General features: G+C 46.8%; 1 protein-coding gene across 5 annotated transcripts in view; it reads left to right on the top strand.

Moving 5' to 3' along the window:
• Positions 1-20,554, top strand: part of Vps13d (vacuolar protein sorting 13 homolog D) — a 233,810-nt gene that overhangs the window by 150,345 nt on the left and 62,911 nt on the right. For all 5 annotated transcript variants that reach the window (XM_076565634.1, XM_042272539.2, XM_042272538.2 and 2 more), the window contains 3 exons: positions 385-533; positions 9,652-9,786; positions 10,789-10,956. In XM_076565634.1, coding sequence (XP_076421749.1) covers positions 385-533; positions 9,652-9,786; positions 10,789-10,956 — 452 coding nt within the window. The remainder of the gene's footprint in view (positions 1-384; positions 534-9,651; positions 9,787-10,788; positions 10,957-20,554) is intronic.

Below are 20,554 nucleotides of genomic sequence, written 5' to 3'. Positions count from 1 at the left end.
TTTGGTTCAGCTGTACTGCACTCTAGATTCCTATGACCTGGATCATCGGCACAAGTAATGACAGCAATAGTTCTGGAAAGTCTGTGGCCAGCAAGTGAACCTGTGACCTTTGGCTTTCCAGGATGAGGTCTGCTGGGTGGCACAGAGTCACAGGTTAACAGATGAAGATAATCTAATCCTATTTACATTGGATAACCAATGTAAAAGCCTGCTTTCATATAGAAATGACATCTGGATACTGTATGCATTGCTGAGCCTACAAAAAAACTAAGAAAGTGAGATGGCTACATTTTGTTTGTATAGGTTTTTCTGTGAGGTCACGCATGTTTGAATCATGATGCCAACAGCTTTTGATTTTATTTTTTGCTTCTGCCTTTGGACCAGAGGTGGAAAAATATGATGAAAACATCCATGAAAAGACAGTGGAGCAGGGAGGAACCCCAACTCGATACTACTTTGAGAATCTCAAGATCAGCATCCCCCAGATCAAGCTAAGTGTTTTCACTTCCAACAAGCTGCCGCTGGACCTTAAGGTGAGCTGACAGCTGGTGCGCTCTCAGGGAGTGTGTGTTGACTGTTCACTGTCTCTGTCTGAAATTAGCATCCATGACATTCATTTTGTACCTTTCCTTTTACAGGTGTTCATTAACTCATGTAATGCTCTTTTTGCTTAGTGTTTGAGAATAACTTTGCTAAAGATCAAGGCATTACTAAATAGGATAAAACAGGATGGTGTAACATTCATCTGCTCTTTGGAAAGCTCTAGGCTTACCTCAGAGCAGTAGAAACCTCTTCCCTGGGCTTTGTCCGAGATTTAACTGAGACCAAGACAGTCTTTCTTTTGACTGACAGCCCAGGTCTCTCGCTCTTTTCTAAGCATCTACTGTGATGGCTGTCAGATGGAAGGTCTGCCATCTTCCAGGGAGACTCAGCTATAGGCTTGCTGGGATGTGGCCTTGTATAGCTTCAGGACATAACCCTTCTTCCTACCAACCGTCTTGATCCATGGTTGACAGTTACAGCCTAGGTGCCACCTTCATTTTTAGCAACAAAGAATATTTTAAGGAAGGTCGAGGGCTGACATTCAAATCCAAGTCTGTATCATGTCTGGGTTCCCCACTGTGCTGTGCTGCCCACCCTGGGACATAGAAGAGGATGTTGTTAGACGGCGCCTCCTCGGTGGTGTCCTTGCTAGGTAGGCAGGGAAGCTGAAGTCCGTGTTTTCTCAGCCTGTATAGCAGCTAGGTGATGCTGGAGCAGGATGGGGGCAGGCGGTTGTTCAAATGTCTTTCATTCCTTTGACTACCTGCTCAGGCTGGCAGCTCTTGCTTCTGGTTCTTCCTTGCGATGTGCCTGAAGACAGTTGTCCAGCACTCCCTCTTCCCACCACACTCAGTTTCTGTGCAGGCCTGTGCTGCCTTCTTTCGAGATCTAGGATGGCCGCTGTGTGTCTACAGAGGACCACCTAGATGGCTGATGGGTTCAGTGCTGGTTCAGATGCCCATGCAGGTTAGGCTGCAGGGTCTGCCTGGTGGTGCAGGGGGCCTTCAACCCAGAGCACAGCTGCATGAGGAGGGGGCAGCACAGCCCCACTGCAGCCCATTGCTGTGGGTAGGGAGTGTGAGTCCAGTGCTGCTGAGTGTTCAGGTTTTTATTTATTTTATTTTTATTTTTATTTATTTTTCTTCATTACTTTTTTTTTATAATTTGGTTTAATTTTACATATCAGCCATGGATTCCCCTGTCCTCCATCCTCCCACCGCCCTCCCCCTCCCCCCCCCACTCCTCCCAGCCCACCCCCCATTCCCATCTCCTCCAGGGCAAGGACTCTCCTGGGAATTCAGCTCAGCCTGGTAGATTCAGTCCAGGCAGGTCCAGTCCTCTCCTCCCAAGCTGAGCAGAGTGTCCCTGCATAGGCCCCAGGTTCCAAACAACCAGCTCATGCACTAAGGACAGGTCCCAGTCCCACTGCCTGGGGGCCTCCCAAATAGTTCAAGCTAATCAACTATCTCACTTATCCAGAGGGCCTGATCCAGTTGGGGGCTCCTCAGCTATTGGTTCATAGTTCATGTGTTTCCACTAGGTTGGCTATTTGTCCCTGTGCTTTTTCCAATCTTGGTCTCAACAATTCTCGCTCATACAAACCCTCCTCTTTCTTGCCGATTGGATTCCTGGAGCTCCGCCTGGGGCCTGGCCGTGGATCTCTGCATCCACTTCCATCAGTCATTGGATGAGATTTCTAGCACGACAGAGTGTTTGGCCATCCTATCACCAGAGTAGGTCAGTTCAGGCTTTCTCTTGGCCATTGCCAGTAGTCTATTGTGGAGGTATCTTTGTGGATTTCTGGGGCAGCTTGAAATCTGCATTTTCATATGGAATCTCCTGATTTTTAAATGTTGGCAACCAGTTTACATTTTTAAAACAACAACAAAAAGCCAGCCTTTTGGGCCTGACAGAACACATGTGTGGGCCTCATGTGCCCACAGCCTGCCAGCCCCCACCTTCTAAAACAGACCTGCAGGTGATGAGACAGCTGTCTGCTCAGGTTCCGATTCTAGAAGAGGCTGGGACAGAGGTGATGGCTTCAGTGAATGCAGACAGGGGAAGGCCAGCCAGGTCCAGGGACAGCATCCTGGGAAGAGTAATGCAGTACCCTTCTTTTCTCACTGTCCTGCTGCTTAATCTGCCCTAATGTGTTTCCCAGGAGTCTGGAGATGCTTATAATTAGCCAGGGAGTGAGGGGAAAACCATGGGAAAACTACTGTCTTGCTAATATCCACAAGTATCCACTTGACTTTTGTGACCCTTGGAATGGATTTGTTTGATAAAGTCTGTTCCCCCAGAACACTTGGCTCTCACCCAGCAAACCAATGCTAAGCATTTCCTGCAAGTGGAAGACTTCTTGATTTAAAATCATCTTGTTAAAGAGCACAGACCCCCAGCATTCCTCTCAGAGTGCTTCCAGCAGAAGTGCCTGGTCCCCAGTCCTGTGGTACGGATGTCATGTGTGCTCTGCAGTCCTGGGGTGCTGATGCCATCCATGTGTGCTCTGCAGTCCTGGGGTGCTGATGCCATGTGTGCTCTGCAGTCCTGGGGTGCTGATGCCATCCATGGGTGCTCTACAGTCCGGGGGTGCTGATGCCATCCACGTGTGCTCTGCAGTCCTGGGGTGCCAATGCCATCCACATGTGCTCTGCAGTCCTGGGGTACTGATGCCATCCATGGGTGCTCTGCAGTCCTGGGGTACTGATGCCATGTGTGCTCTGCAGTCCTGGGGTGCCGATGCCATCCACATGTGCTCTGCAGTCCTGGGGTGCTGATGCCATCCACGTGTGCTATGCAGTCCTGGGGTGCTGATGCCATCCATGGGTGCTCTGCAGTCCTGGGGTGCTGATGCCATCCATGTGTGCTCTGCAGTCCGGGGGTGCTGATGCCATCCACGTGTGCTCTGCAGTCCTGGGGTGCTGATGCCATCCACGTGTGCTATGCAGTCCTGGGGTGCTGATGCCACGGGTGCTTTGCAGTCCTGGGGTGCTGATGCCATCCATGTGTGCTCTGCAGTCCTGGGGTGCCGATGCCATCCACGTGTGCTCTGCAGTCCTGGGGTGCTGATGCCATCCACATGTGCTCTGCAGTCCTGGGGTGCCGATGCCATCCACGTGTGCTATGCAGTCCTGGGGTGCTGATGCCATCCATGGGTGCTCTGCAGTCCTGGGGTGCCAATGCCATCCACGTGTGCTCTGCAGTCCTGGGGTGCTGATGCCATCCACATGTGCTCTGCAGTCCTGGGGTGCTGATGCCATCCATGGGTGCTCTGCAGTCCTGGGGTGCTGATGCCATCCATGGGTGCTCTGCAGTCCTGGGGTGCTGGATACCACGGGTGCTCTGCAGCTCTACTTGTGGTGTGTGCTCTGCTGAAATGAGCTGTCCTTCATGTTGACTGTCTTCTTGGCACTCTACTGGAGGACCGTTTCCAGAGCACTATTCAGCAGATGCCATGGCATACCTATGTTTCAGGCAGGGTGTTGGGAATTGGGACTTCAGAGTTGAGCTCTGGGCTTGAGGAAGTCACCATGTTAGCATACCTTGAGTGTTCCTCCTGGAGTCTGGGACTCCTAAGATAATATCATTTATGCAGAGTTTCCTAACAGAGTAACAGCCCTTTATTAGGAGCTCTTAGGAAGGGCAATATGCTCTTTCTGATGAATATGGAATCACTAAAAACATGTGCTTAGGAAATGAAGCCTTCTCCCTGAACAGCAGCCACAGGAGTCTGACTAAAAGGTAAGCCTGTCTTGGTATTGAAGGAACAATTGCCTCCATTCTCTGGATTCCCAGGCAGGAGTGAGGCTGTCAGAAATCTCAGAGGGGGGCCTTTTCAGGTTTACACTGAGGTACATTGTTGCTAGATACAGTGTCTGTCTGGAGACTCAAAGGCATCCACACTGTCCGGGTGACTCAGACGGGTCTACATCTGCTATCTTCGTTGAATTCATGACTGACAGAAGAAGGGGAGCCAATATTCCATTTCACAGAACAAGAACACAGCTGCCCCTCCCTCTACTCATGCTCTGCATGGAGTTTGCATGTTAGAGATGCCATGTCATATTGAAAAACCAGGTAGCTTTTATATAGGGGTTTCCCCAGCCCCTTTAAAGATCAAAAGATACCAGGGGGTCTTTAAAAGGTTTCAAAAGGTGGCCTACAGCAGGCTTTTTCCATTTAGAGCATTGGGGTATAACAAAAGAAGGACCTTAATTGAGCAATCTAGTTTGGAAGAAAACCCACACTTTAATGGTCAGAGAGCGAGCGGGTGGGGGTATGGGGGATTTCAAACAAAGACACTATTTAAAAAGCCTAAAACTGTCTTCTCAAAGGCTTGAAATAATTTGTTGGGAAACTTCAGACCCTTTACTTTTTCCCTCCCCTCCCTAAATAAAAACCAGATTTGTTAAAAGGAAAAAAGATCCAGTATTGTTAATTGTGTTTCAGAAAGTGCCAGAGAGGGAAGTAGCCCCGTAGCTTTAAACACTGTCCCCAAAGGGAAATCGGCAAATACCCTGCTTCACATAAACAGTCTCTATGTGCCATAAATAAACCTTTAGAGAATGAATTCCAGACAGTTTTGTTTAGTGTGGGATAAACTGAAAAAAGGAAAGGACAAGGCCCGGGGACTAGCTGTGATCTGAGGTCTCGTGGACAGGTATTTCTTTCAACTGGGCGCCCCGTCTCTGGAAGGCTTCAGCCACTTGGTCTGGGAGGTGGGAGTGAACTGTTTCCTATTTTATTAAGAACTTATGAGCACAGAGTTGTTTTCTCCAGAATCCATTTTACAACAGGAAACTGCTACTTGAGTAAATAAGCGTCAGTGCCGCGTCCTACTGTATGTGACCAGTCACTCAGTTCATCTGGAGGGAGCAACCCTGCTTGGCTCTCTTCTCCTCTGGTGTCTCCTCCTTCCACTGACCACATCAGCCTGAAGGTGGCAGAGGAGTTCATGCCTACAGGCTGGCCCTGCGCCTTTGCAAGAGGGACCCACCCGGGCAGTAAATGACTAGGTGAAGACAGTTTTGCTCCAGGTTGGGTGCTTCTTGGTTCCAGGGCGGATGGGCCTGTTGTGAGGCCTTGGTAGCCTGGTAGAGGTCAAAGGTCCTCACAGCAGTATACCAGTCTTCTCTAATGTTAGGTCTCAGTGAGGAAGTTGCTATTTTTATTTTGTTTTGTTTTTAAGCTTTCTGCCTTGAGCTTTTTTTTTTTTTTTTTTTTTTTTAACACTTCCTCTTCTCTGAGAAGAAAGTAACACTAAGAGCTGCATGGTGAGGCCATGTGCCCACACTTGAGTCCCTTTCACAGCATGCTTGGCCTGAGGCTGGGAATAAAGGAGTTAAGCTGGCTGACTCCAGTTTCTCTGTCAGTGAAATGGGACATTTAGACACACTCTCTTTCGCGCCTACTTACTCTTTGGTGTGGGGGTGGCTGATTGAATGGCAGAGAGTTTTGAGAAGAAATAGTGGACCTCTCTGGCCTGTGTGCTTTCTACCAAATAGGTAGCTGCTGTTAAAAACCACACATTCAAGTGTGGGACCTGCTCATGGCTAGTCTTTGTGACTTTAGGTCATGCACTTAGCATATCTTCAGTTTGGGTAGGAGGGCGGGGTTAGGCTGGCCTTGAATTTAGTCTGTATCCCAGACTAGTTTTAAACCTGGCAATCTTCCTGCCTCAGCTTCCCAAGTGCTAGAATTAGAGGTGTGTGCCACCATACTGGCAACTTAAGGATGTTCTCAGTCCCTGAAGTTCTTTCTTCTGATGTTACCAGTGACATTCCATGGTACCAGACCAGTGTTCTTTCCCTGTCTCTGTCTCTGTCTGGTCCTCTGCTGTGTGGTATTTGACTCTGTGTTCATGCCGCGTCTCTACTGGCCCTCTTTCCTCTATCGTTTCTTCTTGGCCTTTTTGGGTGGTTGTTCCTTTGTTTTTGTGTTTGTCCTTCTCCATGTTAGCGCCAGGCTTCATTCTCTGAACTGTCCGGTCCTAGCACTTGGCCAGGTTTCTGTCAGGTTATTGGTCTTTATTTGTTCTCATTTTACAAATTATAAAAGTCTTGTCTTTGGAAGTAACAAATGTTTTTCAGGGCTTAATTTTTTTTTGACTCTGTGTGTTCACACCTATGTGTGTGTACAGTCTAGAAGACAACCTTAAGTGTTGTTTCTCAAGAGCTGTTCACCTTGTGTTTTGAGGTAAGATCTCACTGACCTGGGCCTTGCCGACGAGGGTAGGCTGGCTGGCCAGCAAGTCCCAGGGATCTGCCTGTCTCTGCGCCCCCTCCGCTCCCCGCTGTGATTACAAGTATAAGCCACCATGCCTAGTGTGTGTGTGTGTGTAAGAGAGAGAGGGGGGGAGAGAATCAAACATGATGGAAGCCTTAATGGGATGGAAAAGCTTTTGAGGTCAAAATATATTCACATCATTTCCCCCTTGCTCCACTCCAACCCTTCCCATGCACCCCAACTACCACCTCCCCAATTCATGGCCTCTTTTTTGTTGTGTGTATATTCCTAAATATACAAATATAATCTGCTCAATCCTTATAAAGTTACTGTATTACTTGATTTTGGGACTGACTGGTATTGGATCACCAATTGAAGACTGCGGTGTGTGTGTGTGTGTGTGTGTGTGTGTGTGTGTGTGTGTGTGTGTGTGTGTGTGTTTGTCTTCCCTGGGGAAGACCATTTCTTGTGCTCTCAGCATTCCTTAGTTCTTTGTCTATGCTTGAGGTTCCGTGAGATTTCTCTCTTCCGTGTTACCGTGCCTCTTGGTATTGTTCTTGTTTAGATCTTGTTTAGGCAGCCATGCTGATGAAACATCCTGGATACAGCTTATCTGATTTTTCTAGGAGATGAAATTTCCCAGCAAACTCTCTGTTCTCTCTCACAGGTCAGATGAGGGGGCCTGGCCGTCAGCAGAAACTTTCTAGTGAGCCCATCTCCTCTTTTTTGTTGTGTTTTTTGAGACAGGGTTTCTTTGTGTAACAGTCCTGGCTGTCCTAGAATTTGCTCTGTAGACCAGGCTGGCCTTGAACTCACAGAGATCTACCTGCCTCTGCCTCCCGAGTGCTTAGCATATGCCACCACCACCTGGCATGAGCCCTTATCTTTAAGGAAGGTAATCTTAGCTTCCCCACACTGTGGGGTCATCAGAAACAGTGGTGTAGGCCTGAAGATCTCTTGAGGCTGAGGCTCACTGATGACGCGGCCTTACCTCTGAAGTAAATGACAACAGTTATTAAAGACTCTGGTAAAAGGAAGACAGAATTTTCATAAATACACCAAAATATATCCATAGAAGATGCAAAGAACTGCAGCCATTTTAATCTACCACGGGTATCTAGGGACACACTGAACAGAAGGTTTACAAGGTAGTCACATAGAAAGAAGGAAACCTTGGTGATGTTAAAAAGCCTCTCTAGATTAGGGAGGAGCCTTGTTACCATAGTGGACACTGGACAGTGTGAAGCTTCCCTTTCCTCAGTTGACCAATGGGTCATAATCCTGAGGACATTGCAGGATTTTGTGGGAGAGTTTTTAGTTTTGTTTTGTTTTTTCTTCAAAATTTATAGTGGACAGTACCCAAGATAGTCCTCAAGGAAAAAAGGGAATTCAGAGCACTCACAGATCATTACAGGACCACAGCAGTTAAAATGGCAGCACTGTGGTGGGCAGTAACAGCCACATGACCATCACTGCCTGCAATAGGAAGAGGCCATGTGTTAGGTACTGTTTAGACAGATACTGTCTAGAAAAGTGCATGTGGATCGCTGGTCACATAAGAAGCAAACTTTCAGAGTCACTGTGTGAGTGTGAACAATAAAGCAGATATGTATACTGAGGTTCAACATGCTCCTTCTTGACAAGCCAGCAGTTCTACTCCTAGACACGTACCTAAAAAAATAGATAAATAAAATGCATACGCATTCACCTAAAATGAATGTCTATGAATGTCACAGCTGCTTCACTCATAACAGCAAAAGATTTTCAATGCCTGGGTGTGGCAGTGCACACATTTGATCCTAGCACTCTGTAGGCAAAGGAGGATCTCTATGAGTCTGAGACAAGTTGGGTCTACATAAAAGTTGCAGGCCAGACATAGACATTGAGAACCCTCTTGTCTCAAGACAAAACAAAACCCAGCTTTCCACCAATACTAATGATTAATGGGATGTTACTTGTGTGATATAATATATAAAAATGAAAATTAATAAGATATAGCTATATGCCATAGCGTAGTGAAAATATAACAAAGTACTTATTAACAAATCTATTTATGTAAAATGCAAATCAGAAAAACCCAATCTGTGAAGGGAGGAAAGATTGTCTGTGCTAGGGGCAGGTCTGTTTTCAAGGTAGAAACAATAATGCACTTTCCTACTTGGGCACTGGAGAGATGGCTTAGTGGTTATAAGCCTTGTAAGCAAGAAGACTGGAGTTGTGATCATTAGAACCCCACATAAAATGCTGAGTAGGCTTGCCATCCTACCTGCAGTTCTGGTTTTGGAAAGCAGAGAGGAGATCCCTGGAGCAGCTGGCTACTAAGACTGGCTATACGGGAGCTCTGGGTTTGATGGAGAGACCCTGCCTCAAAAGAACAAGGTGGAAGAGAGTCAAAGTTTCAAACATTAGCTTTGCATTTCAACACATACATGCTCGTACATGTGCACACTCTTGTGCACTTAACCATGCACATACACACACATGCGTGCACACCACCCAGGAACATGCAAGTGAAGATAAGAGGCAGAAACAATAAGAAAAAAGAAAACAAATAAAGTGTTGTGTGTGACGCTCCACTGTCCCTGTACAGTGTTGTGTTAGTCAAAAGGGAGAGCTTGGCAAACACAGGTTCCAAACAGACCAGAAAGAATTCTTCTGTGAGGCTGACAGTGTTTGCTGCTGTAATGCTGAGATGTGTGTGACTTTTGGAAGTAGATTTGTATGTCTCTTTTTCTGTGATATTTTACTTTTATAATTATAGGAGAAATTCGTATGTCTAAATGTTAATCCATAAGTCATAGTTCATCATGGATTCTAGAATTATAGCACCCCAGAAAATCATCCTGTGTCTGAAATCTGTAATTTCCTTTCTTACCCAACTAGGCCCTGAAAAGCACCCTGGGATTCCCACTCATTCGGTTTGAAGATGCTGTGATCAATCTGGACCCGTTCACTCGGGTGCACCCCTATGAGACCAAGGAGTTCATCATCAATGACATCCTCAAGCACTTCCAGGAGGTGTGCATGCAGATAAGGAGGAGTGGAGTGTGGCAGGGACAGCCAGGGACAAGCAGTTTTGTTTTGGGTGTTGGGAATCTTACTACTAAGATGTCACAACCAAGACATGTCACAGCGCTGCTGTGTTGTGGGTCAGGTCATGCCCCGTGCCCCCTATAGATATCCTGAGAATCCCAAGTTGACTTACAAGCTGTTTGTCTTGTTCCTCAGGGCCAGTCCCAGGGGCTTCCCTAGGTTAGTCACAGCTCTTAGTGGTTTAGTTGATGCTTCAATAACAACACAGAGTACTATGAACTCTTTATGTACCAGGCATGGCCTCCTTTCAACAACCACACCACTGTTCTTACTGCCTCTGAGATCTTGACCTTGAGTTGAACTTGACTTTTTTTTTTTTTTTAAACCAAACTGGACATTTTCCATTTTGTATTTTTTAATCTAGACTGCACAGCCCCAAATGTAGAGCCTTTAATGGATTATCATATCATGCAGAATTTCTTAGTTTCCACAGTCAAAGCTTACTCATTTCCTTCCCTATCTGGAGATATTTCCCCCTCTACCTCTAGGGAAGTACACAAGCAGTTACTCCTGGAATCAGGCATCAGGCAGGCAAAGGGCCCGATGAGGGTTTGCTTGCCAAGACGGGCACCCCCTCTCCTCGAATGTTCCAGCTGTGTGTGTATTCCAGAACTACCCCTCCTTGCTCTTGCCTGATTTCAGGAGAGTGTGATGCTTGTTCATTAAAAATCCCCAAAGAACCTTTCCAGTCTCACAGCTGCTTTTATTCTCCTAACTGGCCTTGAAGCATATTTTTTTAAGTGTATTGAAAACAGTCTTCAGTGTGTGTGTGTGTTGGGTGAAGTTTAGGGTCATTCATGAGAGCACAGGAGGTCATTGGTGGGTGACGAAGATTGAAAGAATCATTGTTGACAGTACTGGAGGATGAGAGAGATCCTTAACCTCTTTTTGGGGACACTGGTACTGACATGGCTTTCCATCCCACAGGAACTCCTCAGCCAGGCAGCTCGGATCCTCGGATCAGTGGACTTCCTTGGCAATCCCATGGGCCTTTTGAATGATGTTTCTGAAGGGGTCACTGGACTGATAAAGTATGGAAATGTCGGGGGCCTCATAAGAAATGTTACCCATGGAGTGTCAAACTCTGCTGCCAAGGTAAGGGAATGGCAATAAGACAGTGTGATGAGCCTCACGAGGCCTCTGTGTCACTGGAGTTCCATTGGTGGTTAGCTGGCCTGGATAAGCTGTAATCACACCCTCTCCTTCCTTGCTGAAATCCTTTGCCTTCCCTCTGCTGTGGAGGTCTGCCAGCAGGGCCAGTGAGCATGCTCCAAATCATCTTTCTTTCCCCTGTCCTGACTCTGCAGCTTGCCTGGTCAGTACAGTAGTCTCCTGACCTCTGGGCTTTGTGTATCCTTCACAACACCAACAGAATGAACTAGCTTTTTGTAAACATGAAATTGAGGGGTTGAGGATGTGGCTCAGTGGTAGGACCCTTAACTGAGCATGCCCAAGGCCTTGGGCACCATCCTTGGTACAAAGTAAAACCCCCAAACCAAACAGTATGAATTGAGCTGTGCCTTCTACCTGGGATTTACCAACTAATCCCCACAACTCCATGGCAAGTTTGATCTAATGGGCTCCAATAGCACAGAGGGAGGCTCTGAAAGCCATGTGAACCTAGTTGTGGGAGGACAGTGGGCTGTTCTCCTGTGGTTCCCTGGCATCTTGCTTGGTGGCCACTACGATGGTCTACTGGTGGTGTTCAGCAGTGGTTCTGTGTGTGAAGGTGGCTGAGTGCAGCAGCTGGTCCATGGCGTGTGCAAGTTGTCTGGGAGCTCGTCTTGTTCCCAGAGAGCCTGTTTCCCGGGTTCCTCTCTGCTCCACCATCTGTTCATGTGGACACTGTCCTGTCAGTCAGGAAGGGAACCTGACTCCTCTGAGGCCCAGGGCTGCGGGGAAGAAAAGTGGCTCTGGCAGGGCACCCCACCCCCACCCCCACCTCACTCCATGCTGTAGAGCAGGTGAAAGGTGCAGCTGAATCATTTTTCTGTTTTGTATGTGGTCCTGTCTAAGGTATACAGGGCAGGGAATGAGTGTCTTTTCAAGAGTGTCACCAGGGAGGACAGTCTTCCTCAGATCAGTGTCTCTGAGGCTGTGGTGTTACTCTGTCATAGCAAAAGTGTTTGCCTTGTGGTTCACCACAAAGAAATCTTGCTTTCGGAAGAAAAGAAAGAAGAAGAAGGAAGAGAATTTTTTAGAGTACAACTTGGAAGTAGGTAAAGTCAGAGCCAGGGTCTGAAAGGCTGTACACATCTCTCCAGAGTCTTTCTCAGGCTGCTCTCTTGACCATGTGCATTCCAATCTATTACAGTTCAGCTTCCAAGCCTGGACTCCATGCCAGCAGATATCCTGCAACTTCCCATTGTAAACACTCTGCTTAAAGCTTTTTATTAAGTTTTATTGATTATCATACTTTATAGTGTCATCGCTTTTGTGTGAGGGGCTTTCCAGGGCCAGGGTCGCTTGACTGCAAACCTTGTTAACTGTGTCAGCGTATTTCATGAGTTCTTCTTGTCTTCAGTAAGTGGAACAGTGTTGGAGTCACAGGCTACTGAGGGAACTTGCTTTCTAATTTATTTTGATGAACTCTGGATTTGTTACTGAAAAGTTAAGTCCATCTAGCTGCAAGACAAGAAGGCTCCCACTTGACATGGGCCAGTCTGTCTGCTGACACCAGGCCAGACCGTCTTTGATGCTGCTGTATGTGTGGCTGCGCTAAAGCTCTCTGTCCTCTTGTGGGTCTGGGGGTTGAAACCAGACCTTCAGGGTTGCCGTGCTGAGCTGTTCTGTCTGCTTCTCGGCATACCTGGGGGAGTTGAAGGAGGTGCAGAGGGTACACTGTGGGGGTGTATTTATAGTGCTGAGTTCCAGGGAGGAAGAGGGCAGAAGCTGACCTGCCCCTCACTGAGTCACTGTCAGCCATCCGGCTTTGCTCTGGTGTTGAAGTCAGTTTGTTTGTTGTGATTTTGACAAAGGGCTGGTGGTTCCGTGGCATTCTTGATGCCAACAGCACTGACAGGGAAAGGTGCTGGTGCCGGGACGGAGCATAGCACGGCTGCGTGACGCACACTTTCCCTTGCAAACATTTACTGAAAGCCTTCTGTCTGTCTGTCATTTCTATGACAGACAGAAAGCCCTTGTCACACACTGCCATGGTGGAGTTAATCTCCACCCTGCAAATCAGGAAGTGAGGCTTAAAGGACTTGGAGACATTTTCAAGGTCAAGGGACTAAAAATGACAGGGTTGGACTTGATCGAAGTCCAGCTGATTCTAATCCCCCTCCCCTACAATATCTCCCCTTGTGTGTCTAAGGTCCTTTTGCAGGCGCTTAGAGAAGACAATTAACAACTGCTAGCTTCCTTCTGGAAGCTTGTTACTGGACATGGACATTGCTTTGTTAGCTGGTAAGTCTGCTGCTGGCCTGTCTCCCTTTGTGCTCTCACCAGCAGGCCTGGGGGACTGTGGTCACCCTCTCTACAGGAGTCAGAGCTTGGTGCTTGCAAAGGTGGCTCTGGTCTGGTGACATTTGGCTGTCTAGGTAACCCGGTCAGGTTAGGCACTGTTAGTGTGTCGGTGAAGGGACCAGAGCTCAGAGGTAAGGGCTGACTCCAGTTAGCAGACACTTGTAGACGTTTTACCTTTCCTGGATCACTCTTTCTTTCTTTTGAAAATTGCATATGTTGCTACAATGTATTTTGATCATATCCATCTACCACTCCCTCTTCCCAACTCCTCCTCATGGCCCCACTTTGTCCCCCTTCCAACTTCCGCCCCACCCCATTTGTTGTTATTAATACCCCACCCCCCAGTCCAATCAAAGTCTAGCACTCAGGAGTCTGAGGCAGGAGAATCATGAGTTTGAGGCCAGCAGAGGCTGCTGAGTGAGATACTGTCTCAGAAAACAAAACAAACCAAGGTCCTGCCTGCCCTCAGCTTGATGGTTTTAGCAACACTGAAGATCAATGTGGGCAGGTAGAGAAGAGGGCAGTGGCCTTGAGTGACATCTGCAGAGGCCAACTAGGACCTCAGATGATGTTTTCTCCCACTTCTTTGCCCCTGTTTGGGGTAGCAGGGTGCAGTTGAGCCATTTCCCCCCCACTGACCCTGTGTCCCAGGAAACCAGATCGGGGCATCCCGGTGATCAGTGGACTTTCCTATTCCAGAGCTTCTCTGGCAGGCCCTGCCCCAGCACCCGCCTTATCCGCTGTGGTCCTGCAGCAGGCAGGGCAGTCCAGCTGCCTTTTGTTTAGGAGCTAGCATTTGTTTGTGTTTGTTTTGCCGGCAGTGTATTTATAGGGCTCAGACGAGACTAACGCACTGTTTATTCAAGGAGAAAGTTAGATCTTCGCACAAAAGAATGTTCTGTGTGGATTCTGAAGGGGAACGGCAATTTATGACTTGTGTCTGTTTTTGTCATTACGTGTGACTGTTCCATTTTATTGTTGAGCTGATTATCCCCATAATAGCTTTTCCATGTACCTATAAGCGAGAAATAGGTGGATAGCTTCTCGTAAGCATTGGGTTTTACTGTGTTTAAGTTGGCATGGTTTTAAGTTCAGTGAAATTTGCTTCAGACAGTGATCTACCCCTTAGAGAATGTAGGATTTTCAGTTTTCAAAAACTCTTTGATCCCAAGTCACCTGAAGGATTCCTTTTCTGCCTCAGATGGGGTATGTTCAGGTTGTCACATGTGGAGAAATTACTCATATGTTTGGCATCAAAATTTTTGTTTAATTTTCTTTTAATAACCTTGAAGGCTAAAAGGATTCCCTTAGTTAAGTTCCATGTAGTTAGAGGTACTTTTCTGATGCTCACTGACCCATCCTAGCTCAGGCAAATCTTAAAACATCTGGGTGGTCAGAAGCCCGTTTGGCACAGGGAAGTGGAGTAGTGGCATGGGAATCCCAAGTGACCGAGGTTCCCAAGAACGGCTTTGGCATTCCTCTCCTTCAGCTGAGGAGGCAGCTTCCCAGCCTGGCAGAAGGTAGATGACAAACCTACATTTCCTAGTACTGTCATTCAGTCAAGAGTGGGGTCCCGAAGTTGTCTTAGCAGTGAGCAGCACATATTTCAAAGGTCTTCACCCCATCAACTAGAGGTGCAGCTGTGTGGTGGAAGGGTGGGAAGCTGAAAAGATGAAGAAGAAAAAAGCCTGTCTTCCCCAAGGTTTTTCTATCTAAGTACAAAGATGGCTACCAAAAGAAATGTAGTATAATCAGGCTTAGTAATACACTTTCCTGTCCTTCATATCTGTATCTGATATTCCCCTAAATATTGTACCAAATGAGTTGAAATGAACCGTACTCAATTTTCACAAATTTCTTTTATTATTATTATTTTTTTTAATTAATTAACTTAATTAATTAATTTTTGTTTTTCAAGACAGGGTTTCTCTGTATAACAACCCTAGATGTCCTGGAACTTGCTTTGTATACCAGGCTGGCCTCAAACTCACAGAGATCCTCCTGCCTCTGCCTCCAGAGTGCTGGGATTAAAGATATATGCCACCATGCCTGGCTAATTTTTGTGAACTTCTGAAGGACACATCAATTAATTTTTGACAGTTGAAGATCAAGATCACTGGGCCTGGAAGATTCTATTTTCCTTGAGTTCTTTCTCCGTTTTTATAATCATCCTTGCTAAAAGTTTCTGTCTGTTTAGAAGTAGTACTTTTTTGGTCAATATAGTTTAAGGTCACTATGTATAACCTGGCTTTTGTCTTCAGACCCTTGTCCTGGTGCTCTCTTCCTTGGAGTGGATGAGCTGAATTTTAACTTCTCTGTGCTATTTAACAACTTTCAGCACTCTACAATGCCATTTAAAAATACTAATATTTAAGGGCTGGAGAAATGACTTGGCAGTTAAGAGTGCTTACTACTTTTGCAGAGGACTTGAGTTCAGTTCTGTAATTCCAGCTCAGGGGATTTGACATCCTCTTGTGGCCTCCATGGACATCTAAGCACACGCATATATTTATGTACACAAGCATACACACACACACACACACACACACACACACAATTAAAAATAATCTAAGAAAATAATATTTAACATCAGCCCAGAATGCCTAAAACTGGGAAACATTGTACTTCCCTACTATCAACTAATGACAGAACATTAATTTGTTTTTCTCAGTGGCTCTCTTCCCTCCCTTCTTTCCTCCCCTTGGTCTCTCCCATAGCCTTTTAAACTCTGTAGAGACAAGTTTGTCTCTGAGTTCTGTAAGCACATGGCTTTCAGGTGCTTAGCAATTGATTTTGAGAGGTTTATGTAGGTCCTGTTGGCCTGTTCTGTATTTGCTTCTTGGAGGAAAGTGAAGACCTTGCTCATTGGTGCTTCACCATTTCCCACTAGTCTCTGCCTGTCTAGTTACTTATTGATGACGTCTGAAGGCAGGGAGGTGTCACCCCACTACCTTTCAGAGGAAGCCTCAGATCTAGAAGTAGCTCCATCAAGATGACTGACAGAGGCTGGTGAGCTTCGGCTTTCACCTGGAACTTTGCTCGCCATTGTTTCTTGAGTCACTCCTGGAACTTTGCTCGCCATTGTTTCTTGAGTCTTCCCTTGTACTACAGAAACAAGCGTGAGCCCATGTTGGAGTCTCTCCCATCAATGCCCTCTGTGAGCCTTGCTAGCAAGGTCCTCCCTTGCAGAGAGTTTCAGAAACAAGAGGGAAGCAAAATGACCATGGTGATATTTGTGTGAGATATTTGAGAAATTATAAAAAGCCAAGTGGAGATAAAAACAGATGGGAGCAAAATCTTTGTGGATGGAGGGGCTGGAAGAATTGAAGCTTATATCACAGCATTACTTTAAATAATCTCTACAGTGTTGGGGGAAAAAGACCATGGAAGGAAAAGGTACTTCTAGAAGGCTAACTGATAGACCTTTTCTTTGCCTTGCCTCATAGCTGGATGATAACATGCCCAGGTCTAGCTGGTAGGGAACCAAGGGCACCCCATCATGGCCATAGGTGAGCAGAAGGACACCACACTCACTCAACATGCATGTGGGAAATATGATGTGTCCTTTCCTTTTCTGTTCAGTTCCAGGGGGGAAGCCCTCCTATGCATTTCAAGGAAGGAAATGTGTAATAAGCATGAGGAGAGTGACCATAAGCCAAACATTAGGAGGCTTCTGGAGTGTCAGGTAAAGATAAGAGGATGACAAAGCCAGCTGTCCCAGTCTCTCCCTGCATGTTGTTCTTCCCCGCCCCCCCCCCTTTTTTTTTTTGGTTTTTTTGAGACAGGGTTTCACTGTGTAGGTTTGATGCCTGTCCTGGATCTCGCTCTGTAGACCAGGCTGGCCTCAAACTCACAGAGATCCACCTGGCTCTTCCTCCCGAGTGCTGGGATTAAAGGCGTGCGCCACCACTGCCCGGCTCTCCCTCCTCTTATTTTCAGCACTTTGCCTTTGGTTGTGATGCTCATCTTGTACCTCAAGCCAGAGACTCTGTATTTATAAGGTCCAGCTCAAATGCCACCCAGAAAGTGCCACTTCCCCACAAAAGTACAAAGTACAAGTTTCCATGGCACTTTGTACTTCTGTTATAGCAGCAACCATGTTTCCTTGGATTATAAGCAGTGGTACATATCCTTCCAGTACCCATCAGCAGATACTTGGCATCGAGTTAGTTGCCAGATACTGTGGACAATACTGAAGAAAGGAAGATGGTGACGATGTAGTGTGTGTGTGTGTGTGTGTGTGTGTGTGTGTGTGTGTGTGTGTGTGTGATGTATGAGAGGGGTGGGGAGAGCATATGTGTGGAATAGAAAAGAGTGGGTTTGCAGTGGGATCTGTGCAGACTGAGAGCAGTTACATGGGAAAGTGCTGAGGGAGGCCGTAGGGCAGGAGCACCCTGTTCTTCCTCTAGGATGAGGTCGAGGCCTGAGGAATTAAGGAATGTAGATGTCTGCTTATTGTTGCATCCTTGAGTAGACTTCAAGTTGTCTGAGGTTAAAGATCTTATCTGACAACATTTTTGGCCAATATTCCTTGTGACCAGCCGTAAATATTTGCTGTAGGAAAAATGGAAGTGAGCCAGGTTGCACTGTATGGGGTGTCTCTTATTTGGCTTGGCATTTTTTGCATTGTGTATGTTCAGCAAAGTTATAAAATAGAGCACCGGCCTGCTTTTTATTATCTGTTGTTTAGTTTTTAATGTAACATAAACAGAAACTGTGGAACGGTTGATTTACAAGTGTGCCCCCAAACATATCTGAAGCTTGCAGCTAACCAAAATAGAAACAGGGTACCCGTGTGCTGCAGGACCACAAGTTCAAGGCCAGTCTTGGAGACATAGAGAGGACCCTATATCGGGGACATTGACTTGGAGGATGTGCTGTCTCACCAGCCCTTTTGGCCCTCAGTCTTATATAGCATAGTCCACAGCAAAGACTTATCACTCTGGGTGCCAGCAGACCCTGGCTCCGCCCAACATGGCAGGAAGCCTTGGTGAACTGTAGGAAGAAGGGGAAATAAACCCAGTTCCTCTTGATCTGGTGAATAAAAGTGTGGGTGGGAAAGAGCTGTTTGCTTTCTTAGCAGGGAAATACTTAGGCAAATTAAATTTATGGAATAAAACCTTAGTTTGGAGGCATTAAACTTCTAGTGTTTTTGTGAAAGTGAATGTTAAGCAGAATGTGGTGTCAAAACCAAACCATTGTTTCAATTCTGTTTCCTTTGTGATGGTCAAAGCTGGGTATTGTAGCTAGTGGGGTGATTTCCTCTTTTTTGTTAACTGGGAAATGGACAAGGGTTATTTATGGTAGTCACAAAAGTAGGTGCAGCAGCTCTGTGGAGTTTTATAGACATTTATCCTTTGTAGCATGCTCCTGTCACCATCTGATCTTTACACACTTAGACATTAAAGGTCAAGGATTATCCCCATTTGACAGAAGAAAACATTGAGTCACAGTACAGGTAATTAGCTTCTGGAGGGTCAAATGGAGCTTGCAGAAAAGCACAGGACAATGGACTCCTCCACAGCCTCGGGCTGTTCCCATAGCAGGCAGCGCTGCTTCCGCCTCAGGAGCAGGAACACTTTCATGTCTGTTGGCTCACTAGGCTTTCGACATCCCTATGGGGCCAGCAGGCCAGGCTGTCATCACTTTCCTCTGAGTGGTGGGAAAGTAAGTCACCAGCGTGAAATGGGGCAGTTAGGGTTGAGCCAGGCTGCCAACCCCTCTCTGCCCTCTGGACTGAGCTTCCCCAGGGAACTCAGAAAATATCCCCCAGGAGCCCTCACCGCTTCCCAGATGGGCCCTCTCTTCACAGCTGTGCTGGGAAGGGTGGACTCTGCAATCCCAGGTGGGCACACTGGGCCGCAGCCATGCAGCCAGAGGGAAACAAAGGCAGGTGGATCCCAGCAGCGCATTTCCAGTGACATTAGTGTTCCATGGCCTGAGCAGGTGAAAATTTAGACTACTACAGAGTCATTGTCAGCAGAGACCGATCAAGTCAAATGAATTAGCAGTCATGATGAATTGCTAGGTCTCTGAAGAAATGACCAAAGTTCTCGGGAAAAAGCGCAGGACAAATTTGCCACCTGAGTCCCATCAAGCTAGTATCACAGACACAAACTCGAGGTCCGTAATAAACCCCGTGTGAAAACACCATACTTGGTAGCAGACTGGACGTGGAGAGCCAGCCTTTCTTAGATGTACATGGAGACACAACCTCTGACTCTTTCTGAGACACACTGAGGATAGCAGACGTGGGAAAGAACATCAAGATTGGCACCGAGCCCTCCAAGACCATTGTAGAGAGACCAAGATCCTGTGAGGGGTCAGCTCGTCAGTTCCAGGGCCAGCTTTCAGAGATTGACCTTGCCCTTGGGTGGGCAGCTTGTGGCTGCCTGCTTCTTATCCTGTAGAAGGGAAGGGGTGAAAAGTAGTGGAGATCAGAGCCCTGGGGTTATAGCTATCTGTTTGGCACCTCCTTTTAAAAAATATTTAAACTTTGTATACGTGTGTGTGGTATACGCCTATATGTATACATGTGTGATGTCTGTGCATGCATGTGCAGAGGCCAGAGGTTGACATCAGGTGTCTTTATTGCTCTTCACCTTGGATCCCTCCCCCCCCTTGAGACAGACTCTCTCACTGAACCTAGAACTCATCTGCTTGGGCTGGACTGGTAGGCCAGTGAACCCCAGCATCCATCCCACTTCCCACTGAATCCTTGACACTGGGATTACAGGTGGCTGCAATGATTATGCCTGACTCTGAACTCAGGTCCTTAGGTTTGTACAGCAGACCTTACCCACCACTCCATGTCCCCAGCACCTTGTTTAGCATTCTCTCTATGGATTTGATGTGTTTCCATGACTGTCTCCACAACAGACTAAGGAGGACAAGGATCTAAATAGTTTCCTCCTGTGTTTTTAGGGTTGTGCTGTGTACAGTATGGATAATGTCCTCGGGTTGTTGCCCTGACCTGCGTGGGGAGGGAGGCGGGGCTGCTTTGAAGCACCTTGCTCAGCTAGTCTTTCAACAAGATCTCATCCAGCCAGTAAACCCAGGAAAAATTGCACCTCCCCTATAAACAAAGCCGAGTAGGAAGCCCTTCCATAACCAGGTTTAGAGGACAGCTGGTGAGTTGAGGCAGAGATGAACTTCAATAGGCACATAGTCTTCTATGCCCAAACTAAAGTAAGTGTTGGTTACATGCATCCGAAGAGTTCTCCAA

The sequence above is a fragment of the Peromyscus maniculatus genome, chromosome 2, assembly GCF_049852395.1.
Source record: "Peromyscus maniculatus bairdii isolate BWxNUB_F1_BW_parent chromosome 2, HU_Pman_BW_mat_3.1, whole genome shotgun sequence".
Lineage (NCBI taxonomy): Eukaryota > Metazoa > Chordata > Mammalia > Rodentia > Cricetidae > Peromyscus > Peromyscus maniculatus.
This window is presented reverse-complemented; position numbering and strand designations above follow the sequence as displayed.